The sequence below is a fragment of the Durio zibethinus genome, chromosome 3 (assembly GCF_047325235.1).
Source record: "Durio zibethinus cultivar Kanyao isolate XHJ-2024 chromosome 3, ASM4732523v1, whole genome shotgun sequence".
NCBI lineage: Eukaryota > Viridiplantae > Streptophyta > Magnoliopsida > Malvales > Malvaceae > Durio > Durio zibethinus.
In genome coordinates this window covers 6192326-6215418 of record NC_143164.1, presented here as the reverse complement: position 1 = coordinate 6215418, position 23093 = coordinate 6192326, and the positions used below count along the sequence as shown (strand labels likewise).

At 32.6% G+C, this 23093-nt stretch overlaps 3 protein-coding genes and 1 non-coding gene across 7 annotated transcripts; 3 read left to right on the top strand and 1 right to left on the bottom strand.

Moving 5' to 3' along the window:
- Positions 1-2570: 2570 nt before the first annotated feature.
- Positions 2571-2671, top strand: LOC149519579 (U6 spliceosomal RNA). Its single transcript, XR_016341138.1, has one exon. It is a non-coding gene; the product is annotated as a U6 spliceosomal RNA (small nuclear RNA).
- A 1093-nt stretch (positions 2672-3764) lies between these two features.
- On the top strand, positions 3765-5821 carry LOC111293245 (uncharacterized). Its single transcript, XM_022886070.2, has one exon. It carries the CDS (start codon positions 4366-4368, stop codon positions 5680-5682), a length of 1317 nt encoding a protein of 438 aa, XP_022741805.2. The 5' UTR covers positions 3765-4365; the 3' UTR covers positions 5683-5821.
- A 10371-nt stretch (positions 5822-16192) lies between these two features.
- Positions 16193-19419, top strand: LOC111293049 (uncharacterized). Of its 4 annotated transcripts, none has more exons than XR_016340879.1 (4): positions 16193-16699; positions 17269-18020; positions 18505-19241; positions 19290-19419. XR_016340879.1 is itself a non-coding variant. In XM_022885797.2 (3 exons), the coding sequence occupies exons 1-3, from the start codon at positions 16412-16414 to the stop codon at positions 19031-19033; spliced, it is 1569 nt and encodes a 522-aa protein (XP_022741532.2). In that variant the 5' UTR covers positions 16193-16411; the 3' UTR covers positions 19034-19419. The 4 variants fall into 4 exon arrangements, 2 of the variants coding, with proteins under 2 accessions (XP_022741532.2, XP_022741611.2); XR_016340880.1 differs by having other exon boundaries at positions 16230-16699; positions 17247-18020; XM_022885797.2 differs by having other exon boundaries at positions 18505-19419.
- On the bottom strand, positions 19387-22792 carry LOC111293172 (putative methyltransferase At1g78140, chloroplastic). Its single transcript, XM_022885980.2, has 8 exons — positions 22510-22792; positions 22320-22420; positions 22094-22234; positions 21528-21609; positions 20945-21138; positions 20702-20813; positions 19945-20052; positions 19387-19674 (listed from the first exon to the last, which is right to left on the bottom strand). The coding sequence occupies exons 1-8, from the start codon at positions 22675-22677 to the stop codon at positions 19534-19536; spliced, it is 1047 nt and encodes a 348-aa protein (XP_022741715.2). The 5' UTR covers positions 22678-22792; the 3' UTR covers positions 19387-19533.
- Between the last annotated feature and the right edge of the window lie 301 nt (positions 22793-23093).

Genomic DNA, 23093 nt, shown 5'->3' with positions numbered 1-23093 from the left:
AGAAGAAATGAAATGAAATGAAATGGCTTAGAAGAAAAGGCAAAAGCCTTTCCATTTGTCATTCAAGGATTAGTAGCTTAGTTTCACGTCATTTTTATTTGTAATGATTTTTAAACTTAATGGCACATATCTTTTATAGCAAAATTTTTATTGAAAAATTTTTTATATTATTACAAATTGATAACGTTTAATCTTTATTTGTATAAATTAAAATATTTAGTCTTAAATTAAATAATCACCTAAACGTTTAATCTCAAATTGAGCTTGTAACCATTTTTTGTGCTTCTAGTATCTTTTTATTACCACTTTACCTATATATTTAAAAGTTTAAAACTAAAGGCTAAGAATCCAGATGACCAGCAAGTTGATTGAATCGAAATGTGAAATACTTTGAGCTTTATTTATATAATAAATAAATAAGTTGAGAATTTACTATACATTTAAAAAATCATTTGACATATTATTATTTTTATTAATTTTTAATTACTTATTAAAAAATTTGTTATTTGACATAAAAATAATTTTAGTATTTTAAAATTATTTTTATAAATATCAAATAATTAAATTTTTTATTACATATAAATTTTAATATAATATTTTTAATAATTATTTTTTTTATTATAATTCATCTCACCACCAATGTTACATTTCATTTAAATGCATATTCTCACTATTGATTTTAATTTTATCGTTGTAGTAATTAATATTACTATTATAATAATTAATATTACCTCTATTACTGTTTTTAATTTCATCAAAATCAATTAAATTGGCCATTTAAATGTAACATAAGTGCTTTAAAATATCAAACTGATTGGCAATAGACATAGAGTCTAAAAGTTGTTTTCTCCCCTTTGATGTGCCTTTGTAGCTTCTTATTAACCAGATATGTGAAATATATAGTACAAGAAAATAAAGCATTTTAGTGTACACGTTTTGACATTGATCCACTTTTTCACAAAGTTATAAACCCGATGACATAGAAAAAAAAGAGTTTCAAGAACACTCAAGCATTGTCATTTTCAATTTGATTCTTTTTAATATGATTAAAGATATTTTTATTTTTCAATAGTATCAAAATTTCATTTTTCAATTTAATAAATTCAAATTTTTATTCTCGAAATATTAGTTATAATAACTAAAATATTGGCAATGAATATCTGAAATTAAAGTAATTAAATGGTTTTAAAGGAGAAGGCAAAATATTGTGGCCATGCAATGTGGGTAGAAAAAGATAAAGAAATTGAAGAATTGGCAGTGTAGAGGGTGATAAAGGCGGAGTTCAGAGTTTGAAACTTTGGATAGCAGAGGTCAAAAGAGTCGGTCTCTATTATATGATCTTCTGACATTGTAACGTGGTTGGAGGCGATGCTTGGCATTATCGTGACGATAAGACAACAGCACGAGAGGTGTAATTAACGTTAGAAATTGCTGGTTAATTTTTCCAATGGGTCATTTTGTGGTATTCACAGAATATTGGAAAAGCTATTTTCGCTGAATCAGCAATGGCTGCCTGGCATGCAGGGCCAGGTCAAGAGAACTCTCGTACGTAGGTGGTGTTGGTGGTGGTGGGAAATGAGAATATGCTTGTGGCTTAGGTGAGCCAAAAATTTTCAAAGATGGGGAGCAAACTTGCGTGTAACAAACTGTGAATTGTGTGGGGGGCAGTTGGATGCCAACCTAAGATCAAAATCTCAAATTAAGATAAGAACCCAAATCATCTTTTTTTTTCTTTCTTTTTGGTAATAAAATCAAAAGCAATTATCTATTTTATCGATTATTAAATCTTAAGTTTTCTATAATTTTACATTTAAATTCAATTTTTTCGTTTGTTATCTTTTTTTAATTTGCTACATTATATTTTAGCATATCAAAACAGAAAAATTATTCTTAACATGTTCAAAATTTGTATCTCTATGTGGATTGATCTCTATTCTCTACGCTTCCTCACTGGAAATTGTAATTATCTGCTACTACATCTTTCGACATGTTATAAAACAAAGAAATTAAAGGAAAAAAAAAAAAGGAAAGGCAAAGATATGTGGGAGAATTGATGAGAATATAATATGGGGAGATGATAACCACAAATCAAGTAGTAAAAACCCTTGTCTCCCAGCAAAGGCCCAATAGTCACGTGTTAGTACAAGGGTATGAATAAGAAAGTGAGAAAGATCGATGTGAAAGAAAGAAAGGCAGCGTATGATATCGGTACAAACGATAGAGACCCAAATTTTTATATTTTCCGTGTAACCACAGAAGACTTGAGAGATTTCAATTTGGATCCTTTAGGGTTTGATATGGGATCTAGTTGGGTAGGACAAGCCAATACCCATTTCTCAGAAAAATAAGTAAAGATAAAATGTAGTACAATATCTGACAAGGACCTTAGCTTAGTTGTAGCCTCTCAAATTTATTGTATTTTTGTAATTTTTTTATTTAGATTTAACAGTTATACATATCAAGTAATCATGTGTCAACTTTTGTTCAAACAATATATGCAAGGAGAAGTATTATATCAAAACTTAGTGTATTATTGAATTCATCTATCCAAACTTGTCAAAGTGATCACTGTTCTTATTGGACATCGGATAAAATTGAAACAATAGTGAAAATATTAGTATGGTCCCGGCACAAAGATGATATGCACAATAAAAAAAAAAATTTGTTTTAAAATTTTGAATTTAAAATTTAATTAAATTGATTCATATAACATCTTTAATAAATGATATTAAATAAATATAAGATTAAGTTAAAAGCACTTTTAACTTTTAAATTAAGATCTTTTCATGTAAAAAAAAAAGTATGACTTTTTTAAAAATTATTCATCAAATATTAAACTTCCCTTATTAATGCTATTAAAAGAAATGAAAATTTTAATTAATGTATTTTCTTTTAAGTACAATACAAAAGGAAAAAAAAAAAAAACAGGGTGTGATATGGAAATAAAAGAACATTTAACCTGTAGTCAATAACAATCTCATATGATGAAAATGGTAAAAGATTCTCTGATGTTTCTCAATTATGGCTTGGATTTTGTTTCTGAATTCTGACTTGGTCAAAGGCTGAGGTTTGGTAGAGCATTGCTGATATGCAATTATAATGCTACTCCTCCATACACTTATAAAATTCATAGAAATTTCCATCTATAATTGTTTACTCCTTTAGATGTGTGCCTCTGGAGTATTACATAACCAACCGTATCCTCCATTAACCAAATTCATGAAGGCTGAATTTTTCTTAATAATATTTTTCCCTAATCAAAACCACAAAAAAATAAAAAAGAAAGAAAAGAAAAATACCCATTAATTAATTGATCTGCTTCATATGAAAAGATACTTTAAAGATTAATCTCACGGACTAAAATCTCAAATCTAGAATGTTGGAATTTTAGTTTGTAAAGAATAAAAAAATCATGAAAAGTATATATAAAAATAAAATCATTGATAGAAAAAAAGCTTTTAAATTAATAAAGTGAACATTAGTGAGAAATTTTAATAGTGATCCCTTGTGGTGGAAGTAATGGTTTTGTTCTCTTCATATTGCTATCGCTACTTTATATTATACTCCTTTTTCTATTTATTTTTTTTTCTTTTTCATATTCTCTTTATTTAAGTATATTATCCTTTTGTTAAATTAAAAAAAAAGTATTATCCTTTAAATTCTTTTATTACTTGCCTGGTCTTTCTTGTAGGCTGTACAATTTAAATTAACCTCATATCGTTTTCTTGCTTTCACATTCATACCATATTAAGCCAACCTCTCTCTTTCTCATTCACTTTGAGTTTGACCCGTTGCCAGCCACCGCCAACTCTTTCTCTACTCCAATGGCTACCCCACCTCGCACTCTATAGAGAGGATCTTCTTGGTGGAAACATATGTTTGATGAGAGACACCCCCTCTCTCTCTCTCTCCCCCTCTTTTTTAGAGCTAAAAGCTTAAATAACCTTTCGTCTCCTTTCATTTCTCTCTTTTTCTGCTCCAAAAACCCTGATTCTGATCAGATAGTGTGACAGAGGAAGAAGAAGAAGAACAAGAGAAAACCCTTTCTTCTTTGCTTGTCGTGTTTGACAAACTGTAATAGTTTTCTTCTTCGGGTGAAAGACAAGAGGAAAGAGGAGCGATATCAGGGGGGGCTTTAAGGGTATGACAACTTTCTCGAAGCTGTTTTAGAAGGATGTATTTTCTTTTTCATTCATATTTTGGGTCCTTTTGCAGTGTCTTCATAACTGCTTTTTTGAGCTAAGGCTATATCTTTGTTTCTGTTTTTGCGACTGTGCAACTATCACCATCTACATATACCCCAGCCCTCTGTAGGTTTTGAGCTCTTTATTTCTGTTGCACTTTTAAATAATCAAAGCTTTTGCCATGGATTCTGGTAACAGTAGTAGTATGCAATCTTCGAGTGGTGGTGATGAAGAGTATGACTCACGGCCTGAGTCAATCCCAGCTTTTTTGAACACCTCAGGCCACTTTAGTCCCTTATCAAATCCACATCCGTCACTTGTCTCGCACCACCAAGACCACCCACCCACTTTCTTTGATGTTTCGTCAACTTATCTCAACCCTTTCGCTCAATCCCAACCAAACAATTCACCGCTAAATCTTGATGGGGTTAGGCCTCGGAGCCTAAGATCTGAACCCAACTGCACTGACCTTGGTAACCTACCAGGCTCATCTTCATCAGGACAGTCTATCCTAGGTGTACAAGGACTTAGTCAAGGTTCATTTCCAAGCTTATCATCGATGCAATCAAGGCCAGCTCATGACAATGGTGTAAGATCTTTAACAAATTCTGATCAGACAAGTGTTGTCAAGAACCCCAAGAAGCGAACAAGAGCTTCAAGGAGAGCACCCACTACAGTTCTCACCACCGACACAACGAATTTTAGAGCAATGGTGCAAGAATTCACTGGAATCCCTGCACCACCATTTTCGGGCTCATCATATTCTCGAAGGCTTGATCTTTTTGGCTCTGGCTCAGGTATTCGGTCCAGTCATTTGGAACCTTTAGGTTCGCTGTACCCTCTACGTCCCTCAGCTAAAAGGGTTCAGCCAACTCCATTTGTATCCTCACCTTCTCCTTCGTTATTAAATAATCCTTTAGCTGATGCTGCCAATATTACCAATACTTCATGCAATAGCTCCATTCCCACTTCTATGGCTGCCGCATCCAGTGCTTTCAATCCAACTTCTAGTAACTATCAGCTTCCTTCTGATTTAGGCCTACTAAAGCAGCCTCAGAATATGTTAAACTTGCAAAACCAGAGTCCCGTCCTAACTTTCCAGTCCTTCCTCCAGCCTCCTCCTTTTCACCCTTCTCTTAATTTGCCTGGCTTCGGTGTGAAGTCCCAGGAAAGTTCAGCCATGCCTTCCCTTGATGAATTGGGCTTGAGTCATAGTCATGTCAATGCAAACCTCGGTAGCTTACAAAGTCATGTAACATCGCACGGGGCACGTCATGGAAACTGGAGAGATGGGATTGGATTGAACGATGAGAATCAAGATCATTTGAGGCCTTTAGAAGGGAATTATGGTAATGATCATAGTAATTCACAAAGAATTAACAGCTGCAAGTTGAACTACTCAGCTTCCTCATCAGATTTTCACCATGACAAGGGGTTGGAGAACGTTTCTTCTAGAGCTGAAGGTACAGTTGATTCATGGATATGTCCTGCAGACTAGAATTGCTTTAATGTGCAGAAAATTTGTCATTCAGAAGAACTCGAAATTTTAATGTGAAGAGGGTTTTGCTGCATTAATATCATATTCTCTCTCTTTTTCTTTTTGTTCATTTTAGAAATAAATAATTTTAATTAACATATGTTCAATTTCCATCATTATTCTTTTTCTATCAGATACATGCTGCGGATATATAGTGTCCTTCTTATTTATTGGGATTAAACAACTACAGTAGTACAATTTCATTTCAAGAACTCTCAATTTATTTATTTTTTTCTTTTACACTACTTAATTAATTAACAAATTCTCTTTATTATGTTTCCAATGATTCGGGGTTGGGAAACTTAACTGCAAAATCTATGATAAGAAACAAAGAAACCGCAATGCAAAGCTTGTCTTCCTCGTACCATGTCTAGTAGGGGATAATAAATAGGTTTGGTGCTGTTAACAGAAGGCCCGTTCTATACCTTAAATCCCCATGGTCTTTGTCTACCGATTTCCCAAGTGGTCCTAAATCTCGTTTCTCTTGGGAACTGCTTGTATGTGTATAGGATGAAGGACCGTTCCTGGCCCTGCTCAGTACAGGCTTTAATTTTAACCTATTTATTCAACTTATAGTAATTGAAAAAAAAGTATAAAAGAAAATTAATGACAGATTTTTTAATTAATTAATCTTATGTATAATCCCAATAATTCCTTGAATTTTCTCTTTTGGGTATTTTAATTTCTAGGATACATGTTACAAATAATTTTATTCAAATCTACTTATCAATTCAACATTATTAATGGTAATATAATTAATAAGATTAATTATTTTTTTCTCTTCCTGCATGATGGATATCACCTTTTTTAACTATAGAGAGTAGAAAGATGGTGCGGAGCAATCGGTGGCAAGATTGAAGGAATCCTTACCTGCCGCAATCATAAACTACAAGTTAAAAATGGCTCCTATTATTTCAATAATTGTTATTATTTTCCTTTCTTGTCCTTCATTTTGATTTTAAGTTTGATTAATAACCTAGACTATTTGTTCCAAAGACGGGTTCCGTTGACACTAAGATATAATTATGATCAAAGTTGTTCGGCTGCGTATTAGCTAGGGCAATTTTTGTACCTAAGGTAATTTTTTCCGAGGATAATTCCATTTTTTATAAGAAAATCAAGGGTAAAAGTTAAAAAAAAAATTACAAAATTTAAACTCAATCCAACTTATTATCATTTTTTAAAAATAAATATATAAATCAATAGAATTAAGCATGAGAAAAATTAAATCTTTTTTTATCTAGAAAGTCAAAAAACCAAAAGTCCATTATTTCTTTCTTATACACTCCATTATTTTCCTTTTGAATTCTAGTGATAGAATCTCAAGAAATGGCGAAACGACTTTTATATATGCATACATATAGGACTAACTTTGCTTTTTAAGAAAAAAAAGAGAGAAATTTTTATAAAGTTATTCCATTTTAATTAAAAAAAAAAAAGAACTAATTAACGACCAGCATATGAGAGCTATACCCAAAGACAAAATCTCATTTTCTTAAAAAATTAGGATATCTTCCGGCATTATCATAGCTTTCATTATTATAGAATCAGAAAATAATACTATGAAAAAAAATACTCCGAATGCACATATAAATGGACATATATATTATATACTAATAAGCTTGTGATCCACACATGCCATTTGCTGATCAATTAGATAAAAGAAAGATTCTTTACGTGGATGGTTTATATATAATTTGTGAAATATAGGGTGGTGTGAGCATTTAATTATCAAAAAAAAAAATCTCAAACCGGTCTAGATGTGTTTAGGGAATAATTAGAAACGGATTACATTAATCACTACTTGATGAAATAAAGCAATGAGAGATGCTATCTGCCCAAAAGTCAATGATCATTGATTCTTTTTCGTATGTTTATTGGTTGTCCTAGATTTTACTTCACATGGTAGATCCTTTAGCCTACTCATTAGAATATACGGAGATAATGTATATGAATGCCCATATGAATGTGAGAGAGAGATTTTGGGGTTTACAAATCTTTGTGAATCATTTTGAAAGCTTGGGGAAATGATTAAACATGAGAATTAGGGAGATGGGTAGGAAAAGGAGGATGCAAATAATAACCCTATCAGGAAAAACATGATAATGATGAAATATTTGGAAAGCAAGTAACAGGGGCGGGGGGTGATTAGCTAGCTATATGGCAATTTGGAGGAAGAAGACATGTTTTGAGAGGGAGATGTGGGTAATGAATGACATGTGATCTTTCTGTTTTGGAATCATGGTGGCCCATGCCAGAGAATAATCTGGTTTTTAGCAATGATGATTGTTTTCTGATCACTATCCTCCATCCACCAGCTCTCAATCACTCTCTTTCACTTGTCCTCCGAGTCATGTGAGAGAGACTGCACTGCCCTCCTCAGCCCTCATTAGTTTTTAAATGAACTGAAACAGCACTCCTTTCTTTTTCTTTTTTTTTTGGTTCGTCTCCCTCTCTCCTAATTTCTGTCTCTCTCACCATTCAATTTCGAACCAGCTGCTTCAAAAGACAGAAACCTTTTCACTAGATGATCACAGTCCTTTCTTTGAGGAAACATATATTCACATATTCTATATGTATAGCAATTTTATAATCTTGGTGGCAAAGCAAAGATCAGTTGAATTATAAAAACATGCTAAAAGAGGAATTAAGCAAGAATCTTGCCTTGTATATACAATAAAGTACAGAAATATTTTATATATGCAAAAGGCTCCTCTCAAGTTTCAGCTCTGATCAGGCTGTTGAAGCGTCTTTTCCCACTTAATCTTTGTTTACTTTGATTGTGCTTTAGCTGTGTAAGTTAGAGTACGTAAGCAGTGATGAAAGCAGCTTGCAACCTGACGTAATTTGGTCAGCTTTGAAGACCGGAGACAAAAATACTACCCCTCCTCGGTTAGACTGCCAATGCCAATGCTGCAACATTAGACCGTTTGGGTCTTTTTCCCCCCTTTTCCCTTCCAACAGAGAAGAATTAACATTTCCCTCATTTTCCATTCCTTTGACACTTCTCTTGGGTTTTGTAGACTGAAGAATTTTTTATGGGATGATTCAAGCATGTGACTTTACAGTTGGGAGGGAGTACTAGAACTAGAGTTAAGGCTAGAATGCAGGGAGAGATGAGTCTGGTCCTTACAGAAGCCAAAACGTGAGGTAAGATTAATAAATCTAAGAACCCAAAGGGCTAGGGGTGAGCAGTGACCACACTGGAAGAAAGTCTGTTGGCTAATTGTGAAGAGGTTGGCGTCCTAGCCAGAGTCTCTATCGTAGTGTAGTTAGGTAGCCCACCAGAGAATAAAAGTCGTTGCTTACAACACCCAAAAACCCCTGTTTACTTTGCAAATAAAATTAAATACTTACACCATGTTGGTTTAGTTGATAAAACTTAAATATTTTATTTGTAAAATATTAATTTGAACTCAGTTATTAACAGTTTTCTTTGAGGAGCGATCTTTAAATTTAATATAAATCCTCTTCCTATGCTTGTAATGATCTGCTGTCATCCTAAAAAGAGGAAGCTTACCTTCACTCTAATTTTTTTTACACAAAAAAAAAAATTATATACTTTCTGGTATATATATATTTTGTTTAAGGTAGGTCATGTTGATCCACCTAGCCCATTTTAGACTCACCCAGGCTTTGCACTCGTCTCTGCTGGGTCTGGGATTTCAAGATTCAAACCTGATAGATAAATATATTCATTCTTGAAAAGTACCGACAGGCGACAGCTTCCATGCAGTGCCGAAATATAGTCTAATTAATTAGAGGTTTCTCCTAAACAAACCGTTCTGCTGATCTTTGTTCAAATGCATGCCAAGGTTATGGACAATTTACTGGTCTATGGTTATGATGATCAACAGTTTCAACCTGTTAAGCATACTTAGGAATTACATATATATATGGAACATGACTTTTCACAAATTTGTGCACGATATAAGGTACCAAGGGAAATCATAAACAAGTATAATTTGAAATTATAGTGGTCCAAGCTAACAATTTGAATAAAATGTTATAAGATTTTGTTTATTAACGTCAGTACGATTTTATAACGTACAGCGCATTTTATCTTTACATGAGGGTGAAAGACTAAACCTATATTTGCCCGTATATTTCATGTAAAAGAAAAAGCATTTGCCATTTAATTATAAAGTTTCCTAAACAAATTTATATCCCAACTGCGCCAATAGCATTGCATCTATTTTAAAAATTGACTTCGCCATTCATCTATTTATCTAATATCAGAACATAAATTAAGGCATTTATTAAATTAAGACCAAGATGATGAATTTTGGAAGGGAAGAACAGAATGCAAATTACAGACACCTAAAAAATTAGATAGTTTTTCTACCTAAGCTCAAGGTATTGTCAAAAAGAAAAAAAAATAATAAATTGTGGTTCCTTCTTGCATACATGGAGACATTATCTTTGTCTGCCTCAGCAGTTCTTAAGTGATTTTCATGAACCCCACATGTTTCCCACTAAAAAGCTTTCCTCCCTTTCTATTGAGCATCAGAAAGATAAATGTCTTAACAGCAACCACTGCAAACTGTCATGTTGTTTTTAGTATGCTCTATTTATCAACCAGCTAAGTAGAAAAAAATGTAAGAAAGAAAAAGAAAAAAAAACTTTTGGCTTTGGCCCTTTTTCACAGGCGTAGTAAAATCAATGGAGGATGGAAATTGTACGAATATTCTACTTTGGAAATTGTTGTTAGAATCCCATTTAAATGATTATACCCCCAGTGGTGTGGGGTTTTGGGATTTTTTTTTTTTATTTCTCTCCTTGGCTGGCAAAACAAGTATCCTTCCTGGAACTCACCAACAGAAGGCTGCGTCTAGAATATTTTCCATTGTATCAACACAGGCAAAGAAAACATAGCTAGAAATTAGAATTATATAAGAAGAGAATAAAATGCATTTCATTTCTTGTTCATTCCACAATTTGTTTTGTTTTGATTCTCCTGACAGTTAAGTGCATGAACTGAGTTTTCTGTCAAAGAATATTTTTTTCCACTATTTATTTTCTTTATCTTAGATTAAAAAAAAAGTTGATGATTTGATAAAAAAATAATAATTAATCCCTATTTTCTAGTTACGCTTTTATCAACAAAGTTTACAGTAAGGAAGCAAAGCATATGAAACTGAGGCCGAAGGAGTAAAAAGCAAAGTAGTTAACAAACGGAGCCGTTTGTTTAGGCAGGTGCCTGACGCAAAAAGGGACGTCAGGGGGAGCTCATGCTGGCATAAGAGAAAGGACACGTGTCAATAGTGAGAAGGAATAACAGACATACACGTGTATGGTAGGATGGGAAGTATCACGTGGGCGATAAGTAGAGAATGATTTTCTTTGTTTTCTTTATTTCAATCTGTGGTGGGTGGGGTGTTAATAACCAAGTTGGGGCGCCGCTGCTCCCTGCTCCTTCCATTTGTACATTTTTGCAATCATCCTAGTACATCATCATATATATATATATATATATATATATATTTATGCATTTTATTGTAATTAATATTAATCATGAATATTATTTATCGATCCAAGAGAGTATCATACGTATAAGTTAATAAATTTAATTTTTAGATATAATTAAAAAAATCATTATTAATTTTTTTATTTAAATATATCGATTATTTAATTAAATTTATTTCTTTTTGAAATGAGATTTTAAACTTGATTTAAATTTTTTTAAATGATAAATTCTAATTTATGAAACTAAATAAGATTTAGAAGGATGGTAATTTCATGTTGTCTAAAGTCTTAAAATATTTTTTAAATTTGTTAGATAATTAAATATTAAAAATTATTCTTAAAATTATTCTAATAATTTGATAACAAATTAATAACATTTTCTCGTCTTAGGAATATTAAAAAAAAAACTACTATCACTCTTTGAAGAAACTTCATCGAATTCGTTAAGATGTTTTAAATTTTATTTTTTGAATTTAATAAAATCTTTTAATAATTTAAAAAAAATTTATTATGAGATATATCCTCTAATAATTTGATAAGATTATAAATATTTTATAATTTTTTTAAAGATCATTAAACTTTCCTATGGTTTAATAAGATTTAACTTCAAAATATTTTCTCTATTAGTTTGATAGGATTAAAACAAATTTATTTTTAATTCATAAAAATTTTCAATAATTTGATAAAATCTTATTTCAAGTAAAATATTTCAATAGTTTGATAGCATAAATTTTAAAAATTATATATTTTTATTAAATTTTCTTTTAAAAAATCTCTAACAGTTTGATAGAATTCATAAAAAATTTTAAATTCATGAAAATTCTTCAATAATTTAATAAAATTATGAGTTTAATTTGAAAAATATTATATTTTTTAAAAAATAATTACTTTAAATAAATAAATGAAATGAAATGAAATAATATGGTAAAACACAAAAAAAATAAAAATAAAACAAAAAAGGAGATACTCTAGCTCAAGAGGAATGTGGCTTAGCTCAGCTCAAGGCACAGATGTTGGCTCAGCTTCAATGTAGTACGGCTCGACTTCGGCTCAATTGCCAAGGCCTCACACACGGGCTGTCGAGTCAAGGGTCGGATCCTCCCTAAGTCTATTAATGTCAAAATGACATCGTTTTAGACAAATAAAAAAAGGACCAATTTTATTTTCCCACCAAATTTCTTTTCTCTTCGTCTGTCTGTCTGTCTCTTTTCTCTCTGTCTCTCCCTCTCTCTCTCTGCTCTTCTCATTCTATCTTTTTAGAATTCTTTGAATGCCAATCGGATTTTGGGCAGTACCATCGGAAACCTTAAGGGCTCATTGGGATGTTGCCGAGAACTTTAACGGATGATTAGGAAATTGAACAAGATCTGAGAACTCACTGGAAAACGATGCCAAAAGGACGTCGGATACAGGGAATCCTACTAGAAAGCTAAAAAAATATTCAACTTTCACCGGAAAAACATCAAAACTAAGTTTCTCGTTGGAAAATTCAAAAATTTTTCAAAAAAATTCCAAAAAATTTTAGCAAACTCCTCATTGGACCACTTAAGATATTTATCACCATATCTTCCTAAAATTCGAACAATAATAATTCCAAATCACCAAAATATTTAGAATCAGGTTACGCTGCTTTCATAAAAAAATTTTGGTTTTGAATTTTGTGTGATTGTTGTGTGTTTGCTGTCAATCAAGTTTGGGTATTTATTGTAGAAAATCCTACTATCTTTAGATCATTTAGGATTAAAATTATTAAACTTTGTATTATCACAAAGAAATTGAATTTATCTCCAACAAGTTCTAATTCCAATCCAATTATGATAAAACTTGTATTATCACCAAGAAACAAAATTCCCTTTTTCTTTTAATCTTCGTCACCTAATCCATCTGCCTAATTTTTTTTATTTTCGACCCTTTTTTTTTAATCATCCAAGAAACAATAATTAAAGATAAATAAAAACTAAAATAGATAAAAACAAATAAAATAAAAGAGATAAATACAAAAGAGCAATAATACATATAAAATAAAAGATAAATGGAAACAAAATAAGATAAAGATAAAAAATGAAAAATAAAAATAAAAATAAATAATACTAGAAAATTAGCTCGACTATGATCAGGCTATAATTTTTTTTTTTTTTTTCATTTTGATGAAATATAAATTATTTAAAATTTTAACTTAATAATATGTATATAGCAGAAAAAGCAATCAAATTTGAAACTATCAACTTAATTACATTGTCACAACCAAAAAAATTAAAAACAAAAGCTTTGTACAATCAAATTTATTGACTACTTAAATTTTATTTCCATAGCAAACATCCAACACATATTTATCTATAGAGAGATGTTATGAAAATTCTATACATGTAAGTTGTAGATATGAGTAGAAGTTTAGTAATACTATTAAAAAAAAACAAAATTTCTTTTTATAAGAAGATTGAAGTAAAAACAAAAAAACACTAGTTAGATGGTTTAAGAAACCTTTAGTTTCTAATATGACACTCCCATTTGGATTTTTCTTTTCTTTGCTCAAGCTACTTCATGTCTTTTATTTATTTGAGATAAAAATAGTTTTTAATTTTTATTTATAGTAATTTTTAATCTCATGAGTGGTAGATTTTAAAAATGTTCAATCTATTAATCGATACAAAATTTTTATTATAAATTACTTTTAAATTATTATATATTAAATGTCATTTTTAATTTTTATTTAATTGTAAAAAAATAATAATAAGTACAATTCTAATATACTAAAAAATTTAACAACAATATAAATGCCATAACAAAAAATACTATTTCAAATACAAAATTATAAATTAATAAATAATAAAATCAATATATAATTATTTAACTTTAATTATTTTTCATATAACTTAAACAAAAAATTTATCCCTTCAATTTTCATCAAATTTTTCCTCTAAAATTTTTCTATTTATGATATACTAATTCTTAAATTTGTAACTTTAAATTTTCTCTAATAAAGTTTTACCCTTAATTTTTTTCGTATTAAAAATTTTAAAATTTTTTTGAATTAATATTAAAAAAATATGCACAATAATAAAGCACCTCCCCACCCCATACATATCTCCATTTGTCAAATACTCCACGGATGTTTAGTCCCTTTATGCCTTTCCCGATCTCGAGTCTTGAGGATGTTGTTCTCTTCTCTTCTCTTCTCTTTCATAATCTCCTCTATCTCTCACATCTCATTTCTTTCAAACTCAGTTCTCTGCCTCCTCTTTCTTAACTCACAAATTCAACTTTCAAAAGTCTAAAATATCACCCTCCCCCTCCCCTGAAGTAACCTGCTTGTCTATTTTTCCGCCTTCCTTGACCTTACCAGCGATTTTATTCAAAATTTGTCCCACCCACCCATGCAGCTATAGAAGTTGGACGATGGAAAGGAGCCTTCATCGCTTAAGTCAGCTTTCGAACCCATTCAAAGTTCAACAGAAAATTACAAAAAAAAAAAAAAAGGTAATTATTGGTGCTCATTTGCTGATTGTATTAGATTGAGCTTGAATTTGTATTTGATTGAGGTTGAATTGATCTGAGTTAGATATGAAGGCTATTTGTTTTTGGGGACTTTTCTTTTGTTGAGTGTTGGCACTGACTTTGGTAGCCACAGGTTTGGACCTTCAAAATTTTTGTTGTTTTTTCTTAACTTTTTAGGAGATGAATGTATCAATCTAATTGAATTTTAATTTGATCTTATAATGAGGTGGCTAATTAATAAAGCTTGTAGGGCAATAAGTAGCCAACCAATTAACGTGATGTGGCAATTATTTTGTGATTTGATATTCAAATGAATAATGTAATTGCTGACTTGGTCAACAATAAATTGAGAATTGGGGAATAAATTAATAAATATAATGATAAAAATAAAAATGGGGCACAATAAACTATAAAAAAAATTAGAGATTCAAACTTTAGATAAAACAGAATTTAATTGGTTTAGATCCCACGTTAAATGAGGCGATTGCACAACTCAACCCAATTTGTTATTTACATAACATTATATTATAAAATATTACTGCATACCGTCACTTCATTATACTTGAGAGGATATTGGATTTGAACCGGAGGACATCTTGCTTTCCCCAATTATCCAATTTTTACAAAGAAAACAAGAAAAAAAAATGTTATCATCATCACATTTGACACGAACCATCAGACCAGGCTGGGCATTTGACGTTTTGAGAAAAGAAATTGTTAGTTAGCTTATAAAATGGAAGCCAATTCATGTTTCACCGCTTTTAGTTTGAAACTTCGACATCAATTCAATAGGTGCAATTTTCTTTAAAGAAAAAAGAAAAAGGTAAAATGGCATGACAAATGAATCAGCTGGACTTAAAACTTTATAGTGTGGAGAAAATTTCTTGTAAGCGGACCAGGCCTGCATGTTTGACTATTAGTCTTCAGACCCACAACAACTCCCATAGTAATCACCGAAATAAATAAAAATGGGCAAAGTTTCGATTATAATGGCTGCAGCCCGTCTTCTCCAGCCAGCCTGAAAGTATAATCCACTATGGGCTTTCAGCCTAGGCCAATGTTTTTGCCAATTGTTATGTCTTTCTAATATAAAAATAAAATAACCCCAATATATTTACGTTGAAGTTAAAAACAATCCATTTGATGCCGAGAAAGAAATGGAAAGACCAAATTCCGTAGATCATTTTTTTTTTTTGAGTTATAAATAATAGATAGATTGATTTACGTAATTATTTTTAAATATATATTAAATAAATTTAAAATTTGAATCCTATTTTCTGCCATTTGTTTAATTTAAATTGCTCTTTGATTTAAAAAAAAAAACAAATCTGTTGGCAGAATAAATCATTAATAAGGAATCAGATTTTGATTGCTTTAATTTTCTCAGATTCTTTACCAAAAAAAAAAAAAAAAATTTCCCAGATTGACTATAGCTGACTGCCTTCCTAATCAAGCAAACTGCACTGTTTTGCATGTGTTTTAGTACACCTATCCCACACGGCGTCCATTTGTCCAATCATATCCCCTCAAACACGGCCTTCTGTCTCAACTACCAAAACCAAAAATATGGTAAAACTCTAAATTCTAAAGCATCTGTATCTTCCAAACTAACAGAGCCTGACAGCCAGGGACAAGTCTTCTTTACTTTCAAAAGAAGAAAACCCAAATCTCCGAGGCCAAGAAGAAGAACTCAGTAAAGCGAGTGAGAGGAGAAACAGAGGAAAGAAAAATGAAGGCAGAGACTTTGACTCTGGTCCTGGTTAACCTAGCCGGGATCATGGAGAGAGCAGATGAGTCATTGTTACCAGGCGTTTACAAGGAAGTTGGTGCGGCCCTTCACACCGACCCGACTGGACTTGGTTCTCTTACCTTGTTCAGGTCTATTGTACAATCCTCTTGTTATCCAATTGCTGCATACCTGGCTGTGCGCCACAATCGAGCTCATGTGATAGCTCTTGGTGCTTTTTTATGGGCTGCTGCCACCTTTCTTGTTGCCTTCTCCTCCACTTTCTTCCAGGTACACAGCATCTACCCCACTTGCTTTTCTCTTTTGTTAATCTAGTAATCTTTAATTTGTCTTTTTTGTTTGATTGGTGAGAAATGCTTGGAATGAGGGGTTTTGTGTTTTGTGTTTTGTATACGTTGTTTCAAGTAAAGTCAACCAAGTTGTTGAAATGGGTGTTGTTTGATAGAGGATTGGAGTGGATTGCGTATGTTTTGGTTGTTGTAGACTGGATTTGTAGATTAAACAGATTTGAACAAGTTGTGCTTGCTTTTACAAAAAGAAAAGAATGGGCTTCTGGTGGGTTCATCACTGGGTGCCTCTGAAGGAATTAAGGGTGAAAAAGATTCACAATTTTTGGCAAGCATTAATTAATGATGTTGTTATTTTTAAATTCGACATGTAGATATCCTGAAAGACTGGAAAATAAAACATTAATATGTAAAGTTCTGCATTTGGAAGGAATTTTCATTTTGCTACTATGCAAATGGGTTAGAGTGCTATAAAAGAGTAGTGCTAGCCACAACAGTCAGCAAACCAACTGATCAAATTAAGTTTTTAGTCATTTGGCATCTTTTGAGCAGGTGGCAATGTCTAGAGCTTTGAATGGAATTGGCCTTGCCATAGTTGGACCTGCAATTCAGTCCCTTGTTGCTGACTCTACAGATGACAGTAACCGTGGTATGGCTTTTGGGTGGTTACAACTCACAAGCAATCTTGGTTCAGTTATTGGTGGATTCCTTGCAGTACTAATAGCTCCGATAACATTCATTGGTATCCCTGGTTGGAGAATTGCCTTCCATCTGGTCGGACTAATCAGCATTATAGTTGGTATTTTAGTCTACCTTTTTGCCAATGATCCACACTTTTCAGATAGTGGTAAAAAATCTAGCAATGAAATTTCAAATAGATCCTTATCGTCTGAAGTGAAGGACCTAGTTCAGGAAGCCAAAACAGTTATAAAGATTCCATCATTCCAAATTATTGTGGCTCAGGGTGTTACTGGTTCATTCCCTTGGTCTGCATTGTCATTTGCACCAATGTGGCTGGAGTTAATTGGATTCTCCCACGAGAAAACTGCATTCCTGATAGCCATGTTTGTCATTGCTACTTCTGTGGGGGGCCTATTTGGGGGTAGGATGGGGGATTTCCTTTCCACGCGTCTGCCGAATTCTGGTAGGATCATTCTAGCTCAGATAAGCTCAGCATCAGCCATTCCTCTGGCAGCAATACTCTTGCTTGTTTTACCTGATGATCCATCCACAGGTGTGATCCATGGTTTGGTTTTAATCATTTTAGGTTTCTGCATTTCCTGGAATGCTCCAGCTACAAACAAGTAAGATTCTCAAAATCACTCTTTTCACCCTCTGTATTGTTTAATATTATTTATTAGATGAGATTACATTCTACATTTTCAAAGGGTTGCATTTACCAATGCAGTTGAGTCATAAGTTACAACGTATTTAGCATTTTGATACACCCAGATTTGGAGAAACAAGTTCATGATACAGGCTAGAGTATTGCTGAAGTAAGCAAATCAGGAAAAGAGAACCAAAGAATTGTTTAAAATATGGGACAAAGTCATTTACATGAATCCTCTATCAGTACTGGCAAAATAAATGTATTTTGAAATGTTCCATAAAATATTGAATCATGAAATGCAAGTGTCTAGATCATAACGTTGAAAGTTCCCTAATAGAAAACACGTGAAGAGCCAAAAAAAAAACATGACAATCTTGTTCATGAATAGTTGAGGCTTCAAGGGACTTTTCTTATTCTATATTTGTAACATGTAATTTAAACGTTTTCTATGCATGCAGTCCCATATTTGCAGAGATAGTTCCAGAGAAATCTCGAACAAGTGTCTATGCTTTGGACCGATCTTTTGAATCCATCTTGTCATCATTTTCTCCCCCGTTAGTTGGGATACTGGCTCAGCACGTTTACGGTTACAAACCTATATTGAAAGGATCTAGTGAATCTGAAAAGATTGCAACAGATAGAGAGAATGCTGCATCGTTGGCAAAAGCACTTTATACAGCAGTAGGAATTCCAATGGCTCTCTGTTGTTTCATCTATTCTTTCCTCTACTGTAACTACCCAAGAGATAGAAATCGAGCTCAGATGGAAGCACTAATAGAAACAGAGATGCGAGAGCTATTGTCAGATACCATGCCTGAAGGTGGAGAACATTCTCAAGCTCAAAAATCTGAACTAGACGAACCATGTGTCAAGGAAAGAAGCGTTATTGAATTGGATTATGAAGTTGAGGATGACTTTGATCCTGATGAAAATGATGAGAAGACTTACCTGTACCGCCAATTGAGATTCTCTAATTCAGGTGTATAACGCTTAAGTTACACAATGAGGAGATATTGCTTTCTTTCAGTTAAAATTCTGGACAGCTGAAGCCAACTTTGGTATTGCTGTGAGGCTGCTTTACATTGAGGTTTTGTCCACTCTTTCAAGGACCACGGTTGTGTTATAACCTGCTCTGGACTTCTCAGCCACACATACTCCTAAAACGGAAGCGTAGCAAACATAGATAAATTTAAAGGTCTAATCATTCAAAAACTCTTGAGGTTAAAGGTCTAATCATTCAAAGACTCTTGAGGTCAGTTAATGGCTGCGGCCAGAAACATTCATGTTTGATGTGACAACATCCGAACAGCTAAATTTGATCACATCCGGACTAGCATCAATGAAAAGTTATACTAAAAATTTTTTCCTTGCCATTTTTATTGCATGTCATGAATGTTACAAGCCTCTTTCAAACTAATAATCATCCCTATAAACGAAAGAACTGAGACTACAGAACAATAAGCAACTGTAATTGGTAAGATGGATGCTTAGCTGCGTTTTCTAGCTGAGATCATCGCAAAAAGTCCATTTCTCATACATGTAAAACCAACTAGTCCACAAGTTCGGCAGAGATCTTCGAGTTCACGTTCAGAGAGGAAGGTATGGCTGCCTGCTATTCCCATTATATTCTATTCAGAACAATAACCCACCATCAGCCATAAAAAAAAAAAATACAACAAGTTTTGTGATGCAAGAAAGTTTTAGATAAAGCTCATTCAATTAATTCAATAAAATTGACGAATCATATACACAACCCTCTAAGAACAATTATAGACATAAAATTCTCCTTATTCAAAAAACAATATCAAGTTTCAAATTCAGCATTCTAATACTGCATAATGCACTTAAGTCTAAACTTGTGAAGTAGTCAACGCAATTACCAAGGTGAAATAGTATACCTGGCGGAAAGTCCTCAAAAATGGCACAAACGCAAAAGGCCCATCAAGTATGCATGTGGTAGCAACAAAAACACCTCCTGGTCGAAGAACTCGACTTATTTCAGCCACCTAGGCAAACCGTTTCAAAATCATTTAAAACTTGGACTATAAAAGGTTAAAGCTCAAGCAACAAGGACCAGGATCTTACGCCACAAAGTAAGCATCAGCAGCAGGAAGAAAAGAACAGCATCTCAGATTTTTATGCAAATCCATACATATTGGAAAGCTAGTTCGACGATATACACTATTAACCCCAAGTTTAACATACCTCTCACTATCCTTCAAAAAGTATCTTTACCATAAACAATTTTGCTCTTTTCAAAATATTTGACTTACCTATATTCTCACTGGAACCAATATTTAGTCTGGAGAATATTACCAACTTTGGTCAGATAATTTCCTTACTAGAGTTTTCTCCAAGATACAGAAATTTTTATCTGGACATAGTCTAATGTCAAAACTTCCAGTTTCCCAGTGAAGTCTATTTTTCATACTCCACAGAGTTTACTATTGCCATAAAGAACTCATTTCCAACAAAAAGATGCAAAAGTCTAAGGCATGAAAGCTTATCATCCTTGCAGCCACCATTTTGAGAAATGAGCCTTAAGATTTCCCCTTTGAGTGTCAGTCTATGATGTAAGCCCTTGTATGCCAGTAATTAGGGACAATGAGAAACTGGAATGATTAGTTAATCACCACATTTAAAAGAAATGCTTACAGCTGTTGATGGTGAAGGCCAACAGTGCAAAGCAGCACCAGCATGCACAGCATCGACTGAACTTGACATGAAGGGAAGTCTAGAGATATCAGCTCTAACCAAGGTTACTTTCCTTTGAGAAAAATAAAGAAAGAAAATCAGATATAAAATCTCAAATCATATATAAATAAGATCATCAATATTCAAAATTAAATACTTTCACATATCTAATGAGATGAGCTAAGACAAAAGGTGAACTTATACTCTTTGGGGAAGTTTTCCTCCTCCTTGATGAATTCATAGCATTGTTGCAGCATGTTTTCTGAGTAGTCCAGAGCAACAACCAGTGAAAATAATCCACTCTTGGCAAAAAGTCTGGAGAACAACCCGCTACCACAACTAGCATCAACAATGTTTCCACCTAGCACTGGCTTTAGGTAATTCTTAGCCATATCAAACTGAAACGTAAATCAGCAGTTACTTAGTGACTCCATCAAGTGAAAAGACTATAAAACAACAATGGCATGAATTGAGAAAACTATTCCATGCATATTATACCAATTCAATTGAGCAAATTGTAGGACGATTAGAAATTGATGTTTATATTCGTTAGCATTTAAAGTGTTGTTATTTTCAAAGAGAGTTCCTTTAATATAAATGACAGATATACAGATTTCACTCCCAAGGAAAATCCACACCACACATGGTTAAGATAAACCCTGCAAGCTTCAACCTTTTAGGATGTTGGGATGATGCTTTGCATAAAACTAAGTTATGATCAATTTTCAGAAATAACCACTTCATAGTCCCTTCTTTATGAACAAGATTATAGAAATTGCCATCTTACCTCTTTCTCTGGACCTGGAAAGCCACCAAATATAGCACTTTGACGCCAACCCCTCTCATAGAGAAACGACACCACTGGAGTCCTGATTAAGAAAATGACCAACAGGCAATAAACAAGTAAGATAAAAGCAAAACAATCTTAGGACATAGCATCAAGCACATGTACTAACTTATTGAGGGCATAAGCAGTGAGAGCAACATTGAAAATGATTCATGCTGCATTAGTTAAACAACATATCCAGATTTTTTTTAAATTGCAACAAAAGATGTGGTTGGCAGAGCCAGATTCACTACAGCATATTTATTTACAATTGCTAGAACTAGAGGAAATAGAAAATAACGGAGACAAAGGAGAGAAATCATGCGCCACAACAAAGACCACAGGAAAAAACAGTATAGTTATACTGTATAAACCGACTGGAATATCTGAAACTAGTAAAACTCTAATTTTCAATCTTCAATGACCAATTGACCTGTACATATTTTTATTTAATTTAACTCTTAAATGCAAAGGTTTAGAACGCTACCCAAAACCATAAAAATAGAAAAGGAATAACAGGGACAGACCTGAACAATTCGGTGACTAGTGGCATGGATTCATCATACTGCTTGGACCCACTTGAGGCAACGAGGTCGAGATGGGTTTCGTTACCGAAATAAGTCTTTTTGCAAGTGTTACATTGCAAACTAGACCCAGCTGTTGATCCTCTGTTCCATTCCTAATTCAAACCAACTCAAACACAAGTTGAAATTGAAGAACATCATTTAAAAAAAAAAAAACACAGCAACTCACACGTATAAAGGGGAGTCACTGAGCCTGGTTAATGGGTCATAACAAATGGGACAAGCTAAACCGTTGTCACCGCCACTGCCTTCTGTCTCCACCACAGGTTCCTAAAACAAATAAAAAATTTCTCAAAAAAGTTAGTATAAAAAAAAGTCAGAACCATTAACCCATTTTTCTGGGTGCTGCTGTTTCATACCGTAGGCTTGGTTTCAACAAAGGCAGTAGAAAAGGCGCGAACTTTAGCGGTTAAACTTCTTCTGAAGATGTGAGTAGTGAAGGGTCTGAACAAGCAATGACCCGAGTTTCTATTGAGTTGACACGGAAAAAACGCGGGTCTGAAATTACTGGCAATAACTGTCTTCATGGTTTTGGTTTTTCTTTTATTGTTTTACTCTCTTCGTAGTAATCGGAGAGGCCTTGTTCTTTCCCGGAAAGAAATGGGTAGCTTTTGAGGAGAAAAGAAGATCCGAGATGACGACGTGGATTTAACAATTACCTGAAATTAAAAAAAAAAAAATGGGGGAGAGAAAATATTTTTTATTTTTTATTTTTAAAAAATGAATTCGATAAATAAAAATAAAAATTATTTTTTAAAATGTAAAAATTAAGAAATAAATAAAATATTTAATAATATTATTATTAATGTCATTTAATTATAAATATAACATATATTTATTAATTAATGACATTAAAAAAATTTTAAATATAATAATTTACAAAATTTAACGAAAAAAATAACGTACATTCATTGTTTTCATAATTGAAAATATTTTTTTATTT